The sequence below is a fragment of the Callorhinchus milii genome, unplaced genomic scaffold (genome assembly GCF_018977255.1).
Source record: "Callorhinchus milii isolate IMCB2004 unplaced genomic scaffold, IMCB_Cmil_1.0 Scaffold26, whole genome shotgun sequence".
Lineage (NCBI taxonomy): Eukaryota > Metazoa > Chordata > Chondrichthyes > Chimaeriformes > Callorhinchidae > Callorhinchus > Callorhinchus milii.
The window spans coordinates 2,421,626-2,438,782 of record NW_024704767.1 but is presented as its reverse complement, the minus strand read 5'-3'; the positions used below and the strand labels follow the sequence as shown (position 1 = coordinate 2,438,782).

Genomic DNA, 17,157 nt, shown 5'->3' with positions numbered 1-17,157 from the left:
CGCAAATGTCATTGGCTGTTGTTTTTGGGGCCGAAAAGGGGGAATAAATGGATAAATGACAAACGATGGGTTTGTAGTTGGAATTTAACCATCGGCCCTGAGACCTGCCATGTGTGTGTTCCTCAGCGACTCGCTGGACTAACTCTGAACCATCATGTGCAGTGAGTGGGGGTTTGAGGTGGGGTTCGGGGGTTGGTGGGGTGGGGGGGTGAGGCAATTGTTTTGTGGGGCATTCCTAAATGTGAACGCTATTAAGTTGCGAATAACTCATGTTCCCCGTTGTTCTGCACTTTTCCCGACAGTGCCCTTATCTCTCGTCGATCGGGAAGGCAGATCACAACCAACTCCTGGTGCTGTTGCATCTTCTCTCACGTTGGCTGGAACCTGCAGCCCTGAGGTAACCAGATCAGAGGTCATTAACATCCACGATCGGTCCCGCTCCACAGCCTGACGATCATTAAAATTCAACAATTTTCCCCACAGTCTGCAGCGCCCCCTTCCACCCTCGCACCAGCTTGCACTGCTGGTTCAGTCAACTGCAATATGCACACACACACACGGCAACTTCCCTGAGAACTCAGGCAATTCCTTTCTCTCTCCCCCCCCACCCTCCCTTCGCCTTTGAAAGTACCTTATGTTTCAATTGGGTAATACATCTCAAAGCCCTTACTGCAAAGTGTAATGACTGTATTTTGCAGGCAAATGCAGCCGTTAATTTGCACGCAGCAAATATCCCATAAAAAGCCCTGAAGTGAATGATCAAATCGATTTGGGGGATTATTGGCCAGGACACTAGGAGAAACTCCCTTCACTTTTAAATCAATGCTAGTTGATTTCCTTCATTCACAATGTTATAGACTGACTGCAGATTATTTGTACAGCGCCTTTACAACGGCTGTTGAGGCATTTACGGAGAGAGCTCAAATTCCCTTTCTAACCATGTACTCTACAAGTTTTTTTTCCATTCGACATGAGTGCTTTTAAAAAGGCATTGTTGCCTTGGAAGCTTGCTAGATGTCCATCTAACAAGACTGAACGACTGAATAACATTGCGCCTGTGATTGGTTTTGCTGTTGCAAATCACTTCTGACCTATCTTGATTAAAAACTGACAAAAGGAATATGAAAAAGAATCATAATTTGCAGCAAATATCTCATTTCATTTTGGAGCAGATTGCTCCAGGAAGTAAAGTTGTCAGCAACCTCTCCGAATGGTGAGTGAGCTTAGCACTGCTACTGCCTACTGTCTTGCATTGGCGTAAAGTTTATGCCATCTGATGCCTGGGGGTAAATGAGTAGGGAGAATCCGGGAGTACTGTATTGGGTACTTTGAATGGTACACCACATTAAGGTTTTAAGTTTCTCACCCTTCTTTGCTCCAGACCCCACAAATTAGACACTACAGGTGTCTGTCGACATAAACCTGCCATTAGCACAATTACTTGAGTTTCTTTCAGGTACTCAAAGATTCTGGGAAGTGTGGAAACATTCCTATATCCATGTCCTTTTACGTAGGTTGCTGGCTGGATAGAGGAACGGACCTTTCATATATTTCGCAGGAAATCTTACCTTACCATCTTATCTGGTTCCATACATCCTGTGGCAATCACAAATGCCAGATGTAGCTTCATTTCACCAACACCTGAAGGATGCTTTCCTGTGATTCCTAGCCTGTGACAATATACAGGGGCTCTGTCAGCATCCATCAGACAACGTTATACTCCAGTGACTTTCCCTTGCATGCAGAATTCCCATTATTCATGAGCCACTATCCCCATACTCATTATGTGTCCCCAAGTCGTAATTCAACAATGCAGCCACCACTCTGTGCTGGACATCCATCAGCCCGGATTTCTCCACGATGCCCCAATCCTAGAGGGAGCAAGACAGCAAGAGCTACACACAATGCATATGATGGGATGAGCGTGCCATGAGCTCAATTGTAGAAGATACATTAAAATCAGACCCATCATCAATATTCAACTCATATTGGGATCAGTGAAGGCAATTACGAGGAACCACACCAGATATCCTCATCTGTCAGACACAGGAGCAGGATGCGGGAGCCAACTGGGACATAAATTAAGCCGCATTGCTGCTGAATATTCGTCAAGCTTATTCAAGACCTGTGCTAGATGGATGGTTCTTTGCTCTTTTAAGTGTGCCAACCTATTGCACGAATTGATCTTGCTGTTTCAGGTTCCCTTCTTGGGTCTGTCAATGATGAGTTTCCAATGGTGATGGCCTTGAATTATGTAGCATTCACAATGGGGAAAACTCGTTACACAGCGAACTGTTGGCCCCTGACGTTGTCAAGCCAATGAGCAGCCAGCGGTCCAGCAGAGATTTGACAATGATGTACGGGAACTGAATCTTGGCCTGTTTCCTCAGCATGGCACCAATCACAGTGCTCACCACTTTACTAACTTGTTCTTAGAATACCAAACCTCTTAATAAACAGGCTGCTGCACAGATTCTCTCAGAGGTTGTGGGGTTATCAAGATTTTGTCTAGAAACTGCCCCCCACCCCCATCATTTCTTACACTATAATTTCAGTGTTTCATTGCAGTATGGAAATTGGCTGATGCGTTTGCCTACAAAATACAAAGCCACTGCACTTTACAGCAAATTCAGTGAATCGGTTTGAGAAATCTTGATAACATGTCACTATAATCTAATGCAAGGATTATTACTAGAACAGTGAATACAATATCTCTTTGTAACATCAAATGAAGAACAAATAATAAGTGCAACAAATAATGGGGCCTTAGCAAACCTCCCGATGAAAACATTTTTGTGCTGGATCTCTCTTGACAGGCAAACGTCACAAAGGTCTGAGAGGAATGTCTGAGAGCTCTTGCAAATCCCAGGGGGTTAGTAGAATGTCGTGGTCAATCCCTATGTGAAATGAGAAGAGTGATGAATCACTTGAAGAGGACAGCGAATGTCAGTAAGAAACTGGAGAGCTAGAGCTCTCCATCAAGGCACGCCTGAGAGAAAGTTTTATGAGTGAGGAAGGGAGGGTGGAAATCAGGAACAGGCATCGAATCTCAGACACAAACACAAAATGACCCAGCAAATCGGCAAGAGAAACAACGGCACAGTGAATGAGTCCCTGGGAGAAATTAGAGTATGGAATAGAGAATTCCTAAAACAAACAAACAGCATAACGGGGAGCCATTGCAAGAACAAAAACATCCTAAACAAATCACCATTTATTAATATATCGCAACCTTAGGGTGAGACGAGACCTTCGGCCAAAGAAGAGGGCACAAAGCCAGCACACATTAAGACAGGAAACTTAAGAGAAAACAAGGTTAGTTACAAGATGCATGCTTTGAATTCATAGCACAATGCTGAAATCTAGAACGTCTCCATATCCTAAATATGTTATATCCGTTCTGCAGTGTTACCAATATATATTACAAAGTGTCGCACTACATTTATGTTTCTGCAGAACAACTTGGATGTAACAACGTGATTAATTGCTTTTGTTGAGCTTGCTTGTTTTAAAGAAATAGTAAACTGATATATTGAACAGCAGAATATGGGTAACCTCTACATATTCATCTGCTGGATACCAACTAATTAACAATTAAGTCAGGAAAACACTGAAAGGTTTATGGGCAGGAATTCCCACCAGAATTGCAATTGGCAGATTCACTGTAAAGCTAAGGTGTCAAGAAACAGGAACAAATGAGAAGTATGCTCCATGATTATCTATTGTGTTATTGTCTTTTTCTAGCTTGAAACGTGACGTCCTGGGAATCTATTGAGATATAGACACCTAATGCCACGACATTAATACTAACCAAAATACATGGCCGGCTGCATTAATTGACTGGGTGGATTCGATGCGTCAAATTGACCTTCTGTTCATAGTGTGTGACTCTAAATAGTGTAGTAACTTTGTTACTTGAACTCCAGCCTTAGATTGTTGGCTTGATTATTCCAATGCTCTGACTGTCCAGAACTCTGCAGCCCGTGTCCTTCCCTAGCTAGGAAGGCTCCCTGAGCCTATCACCCATATCGACAGCCTTACCCCCCCCACATCCCCCACCCTTTTTCTATGACCTCCTGTTCCCCCTACTCCTCGGGTCAATTCCACCGCTGGCGAATGCTGGTTTATAAGCAATCCAAGACATCTCCCATTTGAAGGGTGCTTTATAAATGCATATTGTTGTCATTCCACATCTCGTGCTTGATCCATGAAATTGACAACCACCAACAAAAATTCCATTGGCTGTATAACTAAAACATGTTATTGCACTGCAAAATAATTTTTCTCACGTGTTTTGTAATTAATCTCGCAGTATAGAAAACTAACATCCCTCAGCCGTTGACCCAGTCAATTATTTCTGCTTGTTCGGAACAAAAGTTATTTATGGCCCTGTTCTCTCGACAAATTAAATTGGTTACAAGAGTGTACAATAGCAATAAGGAACTTATTAAATATTATGAGATATTTCCTTCAACCTTTTGAGATAATAAAACCAGGAACTCGGTTTAGGAATTCAAGGGTTGCTAATTATTTTCTGAGAATTTCAAAAATTCCAAAACATTAATATTGTACGCAGATTTTTGGGGTGATAAACATCATTCCAGGTTTCACTTAATAAACAAAAATAATATTTTTTGTGGGTGGTGGGGGAAGGCTTCTAATATTTAGTAATGCAGAAGGCGGGTTGAAAATATAGCATCACTTGGGATGTTTTTTCATCCACTTCAACTGTGTGATGGTGTGTCAAGCTGTGATGTTTTCAGCATGTCAGTTGACACAGCAAATATACATTATTACTTAGAGCACATTAATACTATATTTCTTCAAAGATGTACAACATCAAACAGAAAAAGAGGATTTTGGTTTTATTAGAAAGGACATGATACTTTTTTTCCCCCAAATAAGGCTTTTAAAAACAGCATTGTAAACAGATGTACATAAGAGAAAAATACAGTATTTTTAACAATTTGTATCAAATCTAATTACATTTACAATCCAGAAACTTTTAATCCCAATGGAAACAATTTTGAAAATTCGGTTTACCTTGATCCATCATACTGATTTAAAGACCACATTCCTTTTCTAAAGTGCTATCTCCCCCTTCATTCCAATAACCCCCAACATGTTACAAACCAACATGAAACTGGTAGAGTGTATTTTTTGTAAAAAAAAACACCTTCATACGAGAGGTTCATTAAATTAACTCTACCTTGGATCTAATCAAGTATTCGGCAGGATTTAAACAGTTTAGCATTAGTCCAGTATAAGGACTTGGCAATGCACTAGCAGTTCTTGTGGGCACATACAGTATCAAATTTGAACAAATCTTTCCGTGCAAAGGAATCTGAAGTATGGTTTATTTTTGCTCAGATCGCAAGAACCAGGAATCAGCAATAAAACCCATAAATAATGAATTTTAAAAATCAGACACCAAGTGAGAAAACTCAAGATTGGTTTTCAAAAGAAAGAAGCCCCCGATCGTGTATAAAGGGAAAGAATGACGAGACTACAGTAGTATCACAAGGTGCACCAGAAGACTCGTTTAAAATAAAGATTGTGTAAGCAAAGAATTAAGTGATTAGTTTTTGGCAGTCGCTTCTTACCACTCCAGGGTCTGTCTACATTTGTACCGGTCTATTAAAATCAGAAATGGTCACTCAGACTTTCAAAATCTTGCGCCAACCCTGAATTAGCTATTGCTGGTGCTCAACCTGCCCTGATCTCCTGTAGAAACAGAAGAGTACACGTAATTCACAGATGGCATTAGTAATCTTTAGTCCACAAATATCTTATTATATCAAAATATTAGTTTGGGACATGGCATGCATATCAGAAAAATACGTGGTTTAGCTCAAATCATTAACAAACAAACAAAAAAAAAAGTTTGCACACATGCCAAATCTAGCAGGCACATTTCCCTTGGTCCTGGTCATCTCCATTTAGTTGCTCAGTGGAGCTGTGGCCATTTGACCTTACTACGCCTTCAGGTATCCAAGATTTGTCCACACACCGTTCCATTCGCTTCATGATAAGGTCCAACAGAGTATCCACCGCCTTGTTCACATTTGTCCCAATTGCCGCACTCGTTTCAAAGTAGGAGAGTCTGAAACCAAGACCAGACCAGCAGTCAGGCAGGACCCCAGAGCACACTACATTTACCCGATTAAGATGCAAGCTAATACACCATCCTTGATTAAGCTTAACAGATGCAAGTGTGAGTGATTACATGCAACAAATGCTATTATTCTGACAAGTAAACGGAAAGCCACTTGTAGCCAAAATTTCAGTGAAACTAATCTGTACCAAAATCGATCAGGTTGCAATGCCCAAAGACTGGTTAATCTCCAAGGGTGCACTTTACACATGACAAATTATCCTTGAACCTGCTATTATTTTTGAAGGACATTATGCTCATTACCAGCCCGAGATGATCAAAGGTCAATAATGAGACTCTCAAGGTTATTAATGACCGTACTGCCCCCAAGCAAAACTGCTGCGTGCTTTCTTAGACTAATTCAGAGGCTGCTTTGAAACTGTCAGCACTTTGATGCTTTCTGTTTGGTTTGCTGGCACTTGCACCCTTCAGTAATGGGTTTAAGGTTCTCAGAAATGAGTGACCAGATGTTGGCAAGTGGTGCATAGTGAAATTAATGACTGACCTTAGAAGGTTGTCACCGTGACTGTCTGATTATTCTTTTCTCTTTCAGATGGCTTAATTATATAACTAATCCTATAAAAGGCCTCTAACTAAGGGGCAAAACACAGTCTATGTCCCTTTGCAATTTTCTCCTCTTCACTAGTGTCTACACCTTTTACTTTATCATCAGAAAACTGCCCCATTATTCCATCATTCAGCCGTAGTATGCTGCAGTTCCAGCATCAATCCCTAGGGGGCACCACTTGTCATCATCTATCCTTTTACCCCAATAGTATTCTGTACATAATAATCCTTGCATTTGATATAGCGCCTGTTCACTGCATTGTTTAAGTCATTGCGACTTCTCAAAGCACTTCACATGATATACTATAAAATGATGTGACTTTGCATATCATGCGGGTTCAGAAACCCATCCAATACAGCTTGTGTCAGAACAGTTTGCTTTGCTCAGTGTCATGGGGTCAGTGTGCAACTTGCATTTCTGATTGAAAATGAATAGGACAAATAAGCTTTTATGTGATAATGTAATCAGGGGGTAATTATTGGATCCTTTTATGCTTCAGTAACTATCTTACTCCAAAGAAGCTTCAGCACTTTCCATTCTGTGCATTTATAGAGAAGGATTAAACAACCCCAGTCTTTTTACACTGCATTTGGCGGTGAATAACTGCCAACCATGCAGTATAGATGAGTTCGCTTCTACTAATGGCACCCAGTAGTAGAGTGGTACAAGGAGACCCATTCTCCACAGGGCACTCACTGTCTAAACCATGTTATTGGCCGCAGTGCCCCAAAAAGCACCAGCTCTATTGATTGCATTGTGAAAGTGCAGTCACGACATGTTTCCCCACAAATATTTGCTCAGTAATCTTATCAAATTGGGAAGTGTTCCTCTGGTTTGCTGGGACAGTATTTTCCTGTTCCGTTCTAACTCACCAGTTCATTGGCACAAGAAACACAAAGCATCCCCTTAGATAAACAACACATGTTGAACTTTACTGCTTGGGAGTTATCCACTTACCCGTATTTCTCTGCCAATTCCTTGGCTTCCTCTTCTTTTACAACCCTCTGATCGTCCAGATCGCTTTTATTGCCGCACAAGACAATGTCTGGGTTTTCGCAGTAAGCGTGCATTTGGAGCTGACCTGGACACAAAAGCATTCAGCAGATGGAGGGAATCATTTTCCGGAAAGGACGTGAAATTGCAAAATCCAGTGCCAATGTGAATCGGCACCTCAGCAACAATAACTTGCATTTATATAGCACCTTGGTATAGGGAAGCACTCGACAGTGGCAGAGCAGCGGCAAATTAACAACTGAAAAATCAGCACAAAGATCGACAGTGACCTTACTGACAATTCATTGGAAAAATCCTCTCTGGTGTTTACCAGTACAATTGTACCACAGATGGCCATTATTATTCATCTCCGTTATCTTCCCAGGACCTCTACTGCCAAGTGCTAAACACTGCATTTCTTACCTTAGCCTCGACACCCAGCTAGTTATTCTATGTGAAGGGCGCTATAATAAATACAAGTTGTTTGTTGTTCTGCGATGAATTCAAAATGTCTATTAAACGGAAATTGAATTTTGCCTGAAGAATAAATGTTCGAAGAAAAAAAAAAAAAACACTTCAATTTTGATGTGCATCTTGCTTGTTTTAATCGCGGCAGAAAAGCTTAAACTAAAAATTGAAATGTATGAATTCTGGCCGTGAATACGACACGAACGCACATGCTTAATGTTTGCCATTCTGGACTCTCACTAAGTGTACAATAGATGCTGGCAAGTTAATTAGCTTGAACAGCAAATACAGAACTGGGGGACAGAGCTGCAAACATTAAAACATTTTTTAAAAATTTGAGGTGTCTCGAAGACGTGATAAGCCAAATCCAAGGATTATTATCATCAAGCAGCCTCAAGCAAGACTGAAGACCAAAAGTGATCCAGTTGAACCTCACAAATTAGTGGAACCTCCTGGCAGATGAAGCGTTCTGAGCTGCATCAATTAACACCTTTTCAAACAAAAACGAGAATGAAAATTGGAGATAACTGGGATTGAGGGATTCAGAAGATGACATAGTGTTACTCAAAATGGTGTGTAGCATTTAATAGTTCCTGAGCTGTTGAGAGCCAGGAATGTCATGCCAAGGAAGACAGCTGCTTTGAGACATATGTAAAGTAGACATCATCTTGGGTTGTGGAATTATTTATCTGTGGGAGAAAGGGGGAAGCTTCACAGAACCTTTTCTTGTGAGATTATGTGAGTTCTGTGGAGCTCTTATGAGAATGGGTTGTACTCTTTCTGGAAGGGAAGTCCCTTTGTCAATCAATGCTGTTTTTTAAAAAAAACAACATTCTTACCACAAGAAAAAGGTTCTCCAAATTTTGCCCTCCTCCCCCAATTATTCCCCTCCAATTTAGAAAGACAATCTTTATACATTTATTTTCGTAAGACTAAAGTGAACAGCGAGCTACTAGAAGACGTCAATTAAAATCAACTTGTGGATCAGGTTCTCTATCAGATCATTGTATTAATAAGCTTAGCAGAGCAATTAATTTCTAACAGAGCCTGTCTAATCACACTGAATTTACAGATAAGTGAATTAAGAGAAACCTTTCAGTCTCTGTGAATTAGAGCAAAATGTGGCAAAGTAAAATTACAGAAATTCCTGAAACAAGTGAACGAGAAGCCAGGCTCTCACAGAGAACAGCTTTCTGGGTGAAGGGCAGCACAGACCCTGAACGCAAGTGGAATTCAAATGGTCCACAGAATTCACCCCAGTATCAGAAAACAGCTGCGGTATTGCCCATGTTATTACCAAACACGTAACTATGGAGAGTGAACTTCCTGGGGTTTGAATGTATCTGGAACCAAAATTGCCTCAGACACAAAACTGTGCCAACAAACAGCAAAAAAGAAGATTGAACTGCAAGAAGTCTAATTTAGAATAATAAGACAAATGATGTTTGGGATGTGTGTGAAAATAATAATAATCATCAATCACTGAAATTAACCTTCTTTTAGGCTCACACCTTGCCTGGAATTTGCACAAATAACTGCTCTATTTGCTCATCACAGGATGTTCTGTGTCCCAACCCATTAAACAATAGCACTTTGCTCCTTTCCTCCCTATATACATATATATTATATATATATATATATACACACACACACGCAAGTGCATTCTCTATGCATAAGGTGGCGAGACTTTCAGTTGTTCTGCTGAGATGGCTCCAAAGACACTCAGGCATCTATTTCTCTCCTTCCTAGTTCTCTGGCACTGAGACGCTGTGGCACCTGACCATAAATGTCTCAAGATAAAGCTGAAAAAAATCTCTGGGGTTCCCGAGCAAATTGAAGCTATGGATGGGAAACCGAAATGAACTTACTCATCCAGTTTCTGACATTGAGGAAACTCTGCTCGCTTGTCAGGTCAAAAATCAGCAGGAATCCCATGGCATCTCTGAAGAAAGCAGTTGTTAGACTGCGGAATCTAAAAGGTAAGAGAAACAAAAACAATTACAATGCATGACCAACGTTTTTACAAATATCAAAGCCCCTCACAAAACTAAAACAAGGGTTATTTGTAATGCATCATATTCCTTGCATTTGATGTAGTGCCTTATTACAATATCGAGATGTCTCAAAGGATTTACTGTAAAGTGTAGTGATTGTGTATTTGGAGGTAACACAACAATGAAATGTAAGACCAATTTTATCTGAGGACTTGTTGGTCAGGACACCAGGAGAAACGCCTGGGTCTTCAATGTCAACCTGGACAGGCAGATGGGACCTCAGTTTAACATCACGTCAAAAGGATGGTACCTTTGACAATGATTCCTACCAACTGAGCCAGGCTGACCCCAGTCACCTAGTTCTGACAAACAGATGGGAAAGCAATGGAACAGGTCACTGGACAGGAAAATAAAAAGTTATTGAGATGGTCAATCCCATTCCAGAGAGAGAAATGAGGCATATGAGAGATTATTACTGTGCCAAGGTTTGAAAAGAAGAACGTGTCTGGCAAGGAATAATGGTTATAATGTGAAGTTCAAATTGGATGAAAGTGTCACTGTTGCTTAAAAACAAGTCATAACCAGGAGATCATCAGTTAAAAGAAAAAACTTTTTAATAACATTGTTAGTTCAGCAGCAAAGAACAGGAAGGAAGGAGACCAACCTTCATCAATCAGAAAGGACTCCCTTTCTGTTAATATTAATGTTACAGACTAATGTGCTTTTTGGCATAAAATGTAAACAAAAACCTTGGAATCACAAGATGTTAGTGGGAATAAGGTTGAGGTACATTTAAAGTTCAAGCTGGAGGATTGGACCTGGCGAAATGAAAGCGATAAGTTTTTTTCAACGATAGGTTGTGGAATCCATTCTGCTCTGCACAGCATTGTAAAACAAACATGCGTCACTAACAGTGTACGTGGAAAGCAAGACATACACACGCTTTATCTTATCTGGGGCCTTATAAAAATGTAGAAGACAAAAGACTAACCTCTCTTGGCCAGCTGTGTCCCAAAGCTGAAGATGTATTCTCTGTCCCCTCCCTACATTACCATCTGCACCACTGGGCTTATAGACCTGTAAAAGGTTAGAGTTTGCTATCAGTAAGATAGGCTGCAAGAAATAAAGATTACAATACGATAAAATGGTAAGTAGGTCAATTATACATAGTATCAAACAAGCTGCAATTATTTTTCTTCCAAGAAGGATGTGTATAATGTGGGTTACAGCAGTCCTAAAGGTCAACTTGTCCATCAAATGCAAGGAAAAATGCAAATGCAGGAAGGTTCATTATCTTCCTGCAGTGGCTGCAGAGAAAGAAAATGGATTTTTATTACAGTGTCTTATCACCATAACGTACGTCTCAAAGGACTTTAGTGATTACTTCAGAATGTAAACAAAAGTAGAAGTTGTCAGAAGTCATTCACATGGGTTCTGCCCATCACCTGCTGGGAGAATACTGTTCAACATGCACAAAATACATCAGTGGATCACAGGCTATTTACTTGGCCACAGATATAGCAGTGAAGCATCTTAAAATCACTGGAGTGAACCTAGATATTAACATCAAGTGATCCTACTACATTACTGTGGGTTACACAAGCCAATGTTAAAGACATTGACCTCAGTGCAAATAGCAACCATGGTAGTAAGAGTCTACGAGGTATTTAGTGGTGAGGTTGTCAAAAACCTGCTTATGTTGGCAATATTTACTCATTCCCCGCGATGTCAAACACTTATAGCACCCTCCACACAGGGTAGCATCTCAGAGCGCTTAAGTAAAACTCTGATAGAAGCCCTCTTCAAGTCAAATTGATTTTGTTGCCAGCTGTATTTTTGTAATTTTACCTTTGAGTGCCAGAACATCTCACTTTGTAAATGTTTTCCAATATGTATTAGAATCTAGACATTCCAGCCCATCAGTGATGGAGAGAACCTGGAAAAACAGTGGGTCTGTCCAGAGATCTGTTCATTGTTCTCTCCAGAAGAGCCGTCGAAATGTTCTCTGCAAATGAGCCCTGAGGTGCTACTCCGTGTGGAGAGCAGAGAGAGGGTGATGGACTTTAATAAAGCAGAACTATGGGAATAAGTTAGTAAGAAAAATTATTATAGAGAATAAAGCAGGTGCAGGTTAGCAAAAACGACTCAAAGTAAATCACCTAAATAATTAGCTCCTCGAAAAGGTGACAGATACTTGTTAACACACAAAAGAGTAGCTGAGTGCTTTAATTACACTCCTTCAGAATCCTCTGAATTAACAGAGATAGCAGAAGATCAATTGGAAGTACACAGGACTTTCAAGTTCAAAGTACTCTTAGAATGCAAGCTGTTGTTGTTGAAGAATGCAAACTCCCCGTGGAGGTTACAGTGGCAAGTACCTAAATATAATAATAATAAACGAATCGTCTGCTAACTGCAAAGTTTCGGACACAGTACCACTGTCATTTCTCCCTCCCTCCCCACTCCAAAGTCTTAAAGCCCTAGTGGTGAAATAGACTTTCAAAACATTGTCATCTATGACTTAACCCTTAAAATAGGGAGTACAAAGACAGTAATGCGACTGTAATCATTCCAACACTCAAGGCAGCGACCTGTCAATTCATAAATATAAATAATCTAAAATGCCAAAGGCATTAATATTTGTAGTCTTAGCAGCCGGCAGAGGTACCAGGCAAAGGTGTGCGAGTGATGAATCCCCAAGGTTCTTTTATTTTTTCAAAATGTTTTTTGGGTTGTTGTTTCTGATAAATGGAGACTGCTGACGGCATCAGGGGAATATCATCTGGCACAAGGTAATAAGCCTGACAGCCGGAGGTAGCTAAATTAACATCAGAAAATACAGTCATTAATCTAGGGTACTTTAGAGGTCTTCACTTCACCCATCTGTGTTAATGTGGCTCTCTCTCATCGTCAGGGCCGTGGGTTCTTCTGATCTAATTTCCCCAGAGTCATCTACACATACTGTTCGTTCAAAATATCAACAAGCACGTCGACTGTGGAGGGCATAAAGCTGAGTGGATTCGTGTCATCCTGTTCTGTTCCAATCCCCCCGCCCCCCCTACCTCAACACCACACATATTTCCTCCTCCCGAAACCACAACACATACACATTCTAGCTGGGGATCACTGCATTGATTACTCCAATAGTGTTGCAATGCGCTGCAATCGTCAGAGGTGCCAACCTTCGGTCGAGATGTAAAACCAAGATCCTGTCTGCCTCTGACGAAGAGTCCTATTCTCTAACCATTATTTTACGTAACACACGGGTGAGTGACCATCGCAAGAATACATCAGAGAAATTGCTGCACCATGTTGTCAAAACACTGGTCAATGTACACTACACAAAGGTAACTGAACTGTTCTCATTTGCTCAACAGCCTCGAATGAGCGAACGAACCATCAGGGGAACAGGTGGAGTGTAATTTATGCACTGGCAAACAACTTCACTCCTGATGTACTCTGTTCTAAACGTAATCAGTGTCAATGTTTCCCCAGAGTCATCTACACATTCAATGTCAACAAAAACTTGCACAATATGGCACTCTTCATGTCCGATAATTTCTCAGAGTGCCTCAGAACGATGGGTGGGGGGGGGGGGCAAACTCTAAACAAGGGAGAGACACACAGAACAGTCGAAGAACAGGTTATGAGGCCAATAGCTCATTAGTTAATTGTTTGAACCCTTAGCACGTTTTACTAGTAGGTGTTCAATTAGCAAGCACAGGAACCCACTTGAAAGGAGTCCAGTTGGTAATGGCCACTAATCGGAATACACAACATGCAGTAGTGCAAGTTAAGTAATGCAAGTTTTAAGGACAAGTTAAATATTTCTTAGCGATGTACAAAGACCCTTAAAGTTTCTAATCCCCAAACATGAGAGAGGGCAATAGGATAGGCTGGCGGTTAGTGGGGTGTGTCAAGTGGAATCTAAACGTTGCACAAGGTAATTGTGCTAAATGGCCCATTTCAGTTCTGTTTTTCTATATATTGTATAAAGGGCTTTTTTTCAAACAACAAAAAAAGTCAGCTTTTAACTTTGAAATCTAGCACTGTGAGACCGAAAGGATTTGTGGATCAACAAGACAAACTTCACTGACCTTGTGAGTATTTAACTATGATCTTTGAAGGGAAAAATGCTGAAGAAACAGAATATTTCATTAAGCTTTTTTCACAGATTTTGAAGCTAAACCTGGTGCATTCTAAAATAAACTATTGGTAGTCATGGTTCGGTATGTGTGTTCAAAGTGTAAAGCGTTAAGGAGGGGAGGAAGGGAGGGGAAAACACACACTTAAGACTAATTTGTATTCACCCTATGCTTTATGCTCCACTGAACCAGTTGTCATAGACAATCATTTCCCAGTTCTTGCTGTAGCAAACTTGCACCTTAACCCTTCCCATAAACTGCAGTAAAGAATTTAGCTCAGACTCTAGATTAACTGCATGTTCCTCTTCCAGGTCCTTATAAATCATTCAGCGTGAGCATAACAGATCAGTTTAAAGCAGCCGGCCTGCAATGGGGGCAGAAGATATTTTCATATGATGCTGGACAATTTGTATTGAGTGTCAGCATCTTCGTGGCAACTTTCACACAGACACAACAAACAGCCTCTTGCATCCAATCTCGGGAACTGGTCTGCAAGGGGAGGTACCGGACGATTCTCAGAGAATAGTCTTGTGACCTAGCACAGGACATCTTGCTGTGGTTCCCGAGCAGAGGAAAAGCACTTTTGTCAAATTAACAATTTGGATATCGCTCGTCTCTGATTAACAATTTACAAATCTACACTCTTTATTCATAAATGTATGGACGAATCCAGATGTTTGCAACACTGAGTTACATACAAAGAGACCCTATTCACCCCGACTTCTTACACAATCCCTTCAGAAGGAAACTTACGCAATCTACTGCATTCCCTAAAACCATTTTTTCCCCCCCTTTGAAACAGTAAACCACTCTGCTACAAAAGGAAATCAGCTGAAGAGGAACCAAAATAACAGGTCAGATCAACAGGTCCACCAGAGGGAGCTTTGTAGCAACCCACAATCATTCAATGGGGAGGAAGAAGAACACACCCATCTGGTCAGAAAAAGAGAGAACGTGGAACTTATAGAAGATGGACTAACTTGTATTTGAAAAGCTTTGTTGCATCAGCTTCACATTATCTGGAATGATTAAAAGACAAAGAAAAATCCTTTTCGTTCTCAATCTCTGAGAATTGATATACATTTAAAGGCTCCTTTATGGAATGCCCACACTCTTTAATTGCTTACATTAAAGTCTGTCAGTCACTCAAATGCTTATCTCACTGGCAACTACACTCCTGGGTCCATTATTCATCCCAGTAGTCTGGAGTCTTACTCAATGAAGCCAATACAATGAATAGCAATATCCATCATTGTTTTAATGAATTACATTTCCAAGGCACCCAGTGTTGAGGTAGAATTGCTGTAGCAGAGTGAGGTCTTGACCTCGCATTATATATTCCTTCACTGAAGTGGACGAGGTCTTTAAAACAAATCAAGTTTCCTCCTCAACTAGCTTCATCACATTTGTAATTTGAAATGGTATTTGATCTGAAACTCAATACAAATTTACACTGGGTCAAAACATTGATTTTCCATTGGAAGATGCCACTAAGGCATGTTATTGAACACAATAGCTCCCCCAAGTAACACTTCAATATACCCTCTCTATACCCTTTCAATATGGAAACTCTCTCCCTGGAGGAACACCTCCTGCTGATACCTAATTCCAGAAAGTGTTAGGCGCAGGTTGATAAGAGTCAAGGCTTGGGGACCCCAGAGTGAGAAAATGGAGACCACTTCTTGACGAGCTTTCCCGCTGCTTGTCCAGCTAGGGCCACTCTACCCGTTAGTGCTTCGGTTTTCAAGGTTAACACAAGTCCCTAATCCCAGTGACTGGTCTGCCTTTCCAAGTCCTGGCTATACTTTCAACAGTGCCCTGGAGTACTGAGGACCCACCTGGCTCAGAAATCTACCACTGGTTTACAGAGGCAAACTAAATCAGGTGGGCAAAGAATACTGATGCTCTCTCCCATCCCACTGATCGGATCACCCATTTTGCACTGAATGCCTGTCACAGACAATTTGCACTTACACAATATTTTCCATTTAATGGAAACATCTCGAAGCATTTACCCACACCAAAAGTGTCAGCAAGTAGACAATATAAACAGCAATCCATTTGACATCGAGACAGACAGGGTGCAGCCAAGGCAAAGTGAGCTCTGTTGACTTGGGTTTCAAAACACTGGTTCCCACTCAGCCTCCAATGTACTAAATGCCACTGGTGATAGGGAGAGATAGATTGCCACAGGTAGATTGAGCATCTGAACACTTGTTTGCCTTTGTGCATAGAAAAGTGGTTCTTGTTGACCTATCTTAGCCCCACGTCCCTGGGAAAAAGATACCAGCAAAGAAATATTCGCACAGAGTCACTAAAACAACTGCAAACATGCAGAGATTTAAAATCAATAAGGCTGCCGCAATGTAAAACGGGTGCTTTCTACTGCAGTCAGTGGGAGCCTAGCACGGCCTCACCTATTAACAGATACAGTTGTTAAAGTAATCTAAACCTTAAACAAAGGAACCAGCAGTTCATCATCCCTGGGGCATCATTGTGCACACTCAAGGGTGCACTCGGTGTGGTTACATTAACACTTTTGAAAATAAATCTATTTGAAAACAGTAACCAGGTCACCTTCCCCAGAGAGCGATTTCCCTACTGCAGCCCCACTTCGCTGTCACCTGAAAACCAAGCAAGGTTATAAAATGGGCTTCACAAATAAACCAGACTGCAATCACTGTAAACTTCTCGCAGGAGGTTTAATGAGGCAGAACTTTAAGAGGTCAGATGCTATGCTGGTGTTGCAGAAGGCACAAGCTTGCTGCAGAACTTCCATTGATTTACGCTGAACACATAAGCAGCATTCAGTGCAAATGGAGTCAACCTAAGTAT

At 41.0% G+C, this 17,157-nt stretch overlaps 1 protein-coding gene across 4 annotated transcripts in view; it reads right to left on the bottom strand.

Moving 5' to 3' along the window:
• Positions 1-4,850: 4,850 nt before the first annotated feature.
• rab27a (RAB27A, member RAS oncogene family) overlaps positions 4,851-17,157 on the bottom strand; it is a 41,414-nt gene continuing 29,107 nt past the window's right edge. For all 4 annotated transcript variants that reach the window (XM_007906663.2, XM_007906628.2, XM_007906660.2 and 1 more), the window contains 4 exons: positions 11,169-11,254; positions 10,052-10,155; positions 7,680-7,803; positions 4,851-6,103 (listed from right to left, as the gene is read on the bottom strand). In XM_007906663.2, the coding sequence (XP_007904854.1) occupies positions 5,902-6,103; positions 7,680-7,803; positions 10,052-10,155; positions 11,169-11,254 (516 nt within the window). In that variant the 3' untranslated portion in view covers positions 4,851-5,901. The remainder of the gene's footprint in view (positions 6,104-7,679; positions 7,804-10,051; positions 10,156-11,168; positions 11,255-17,157) is intronic.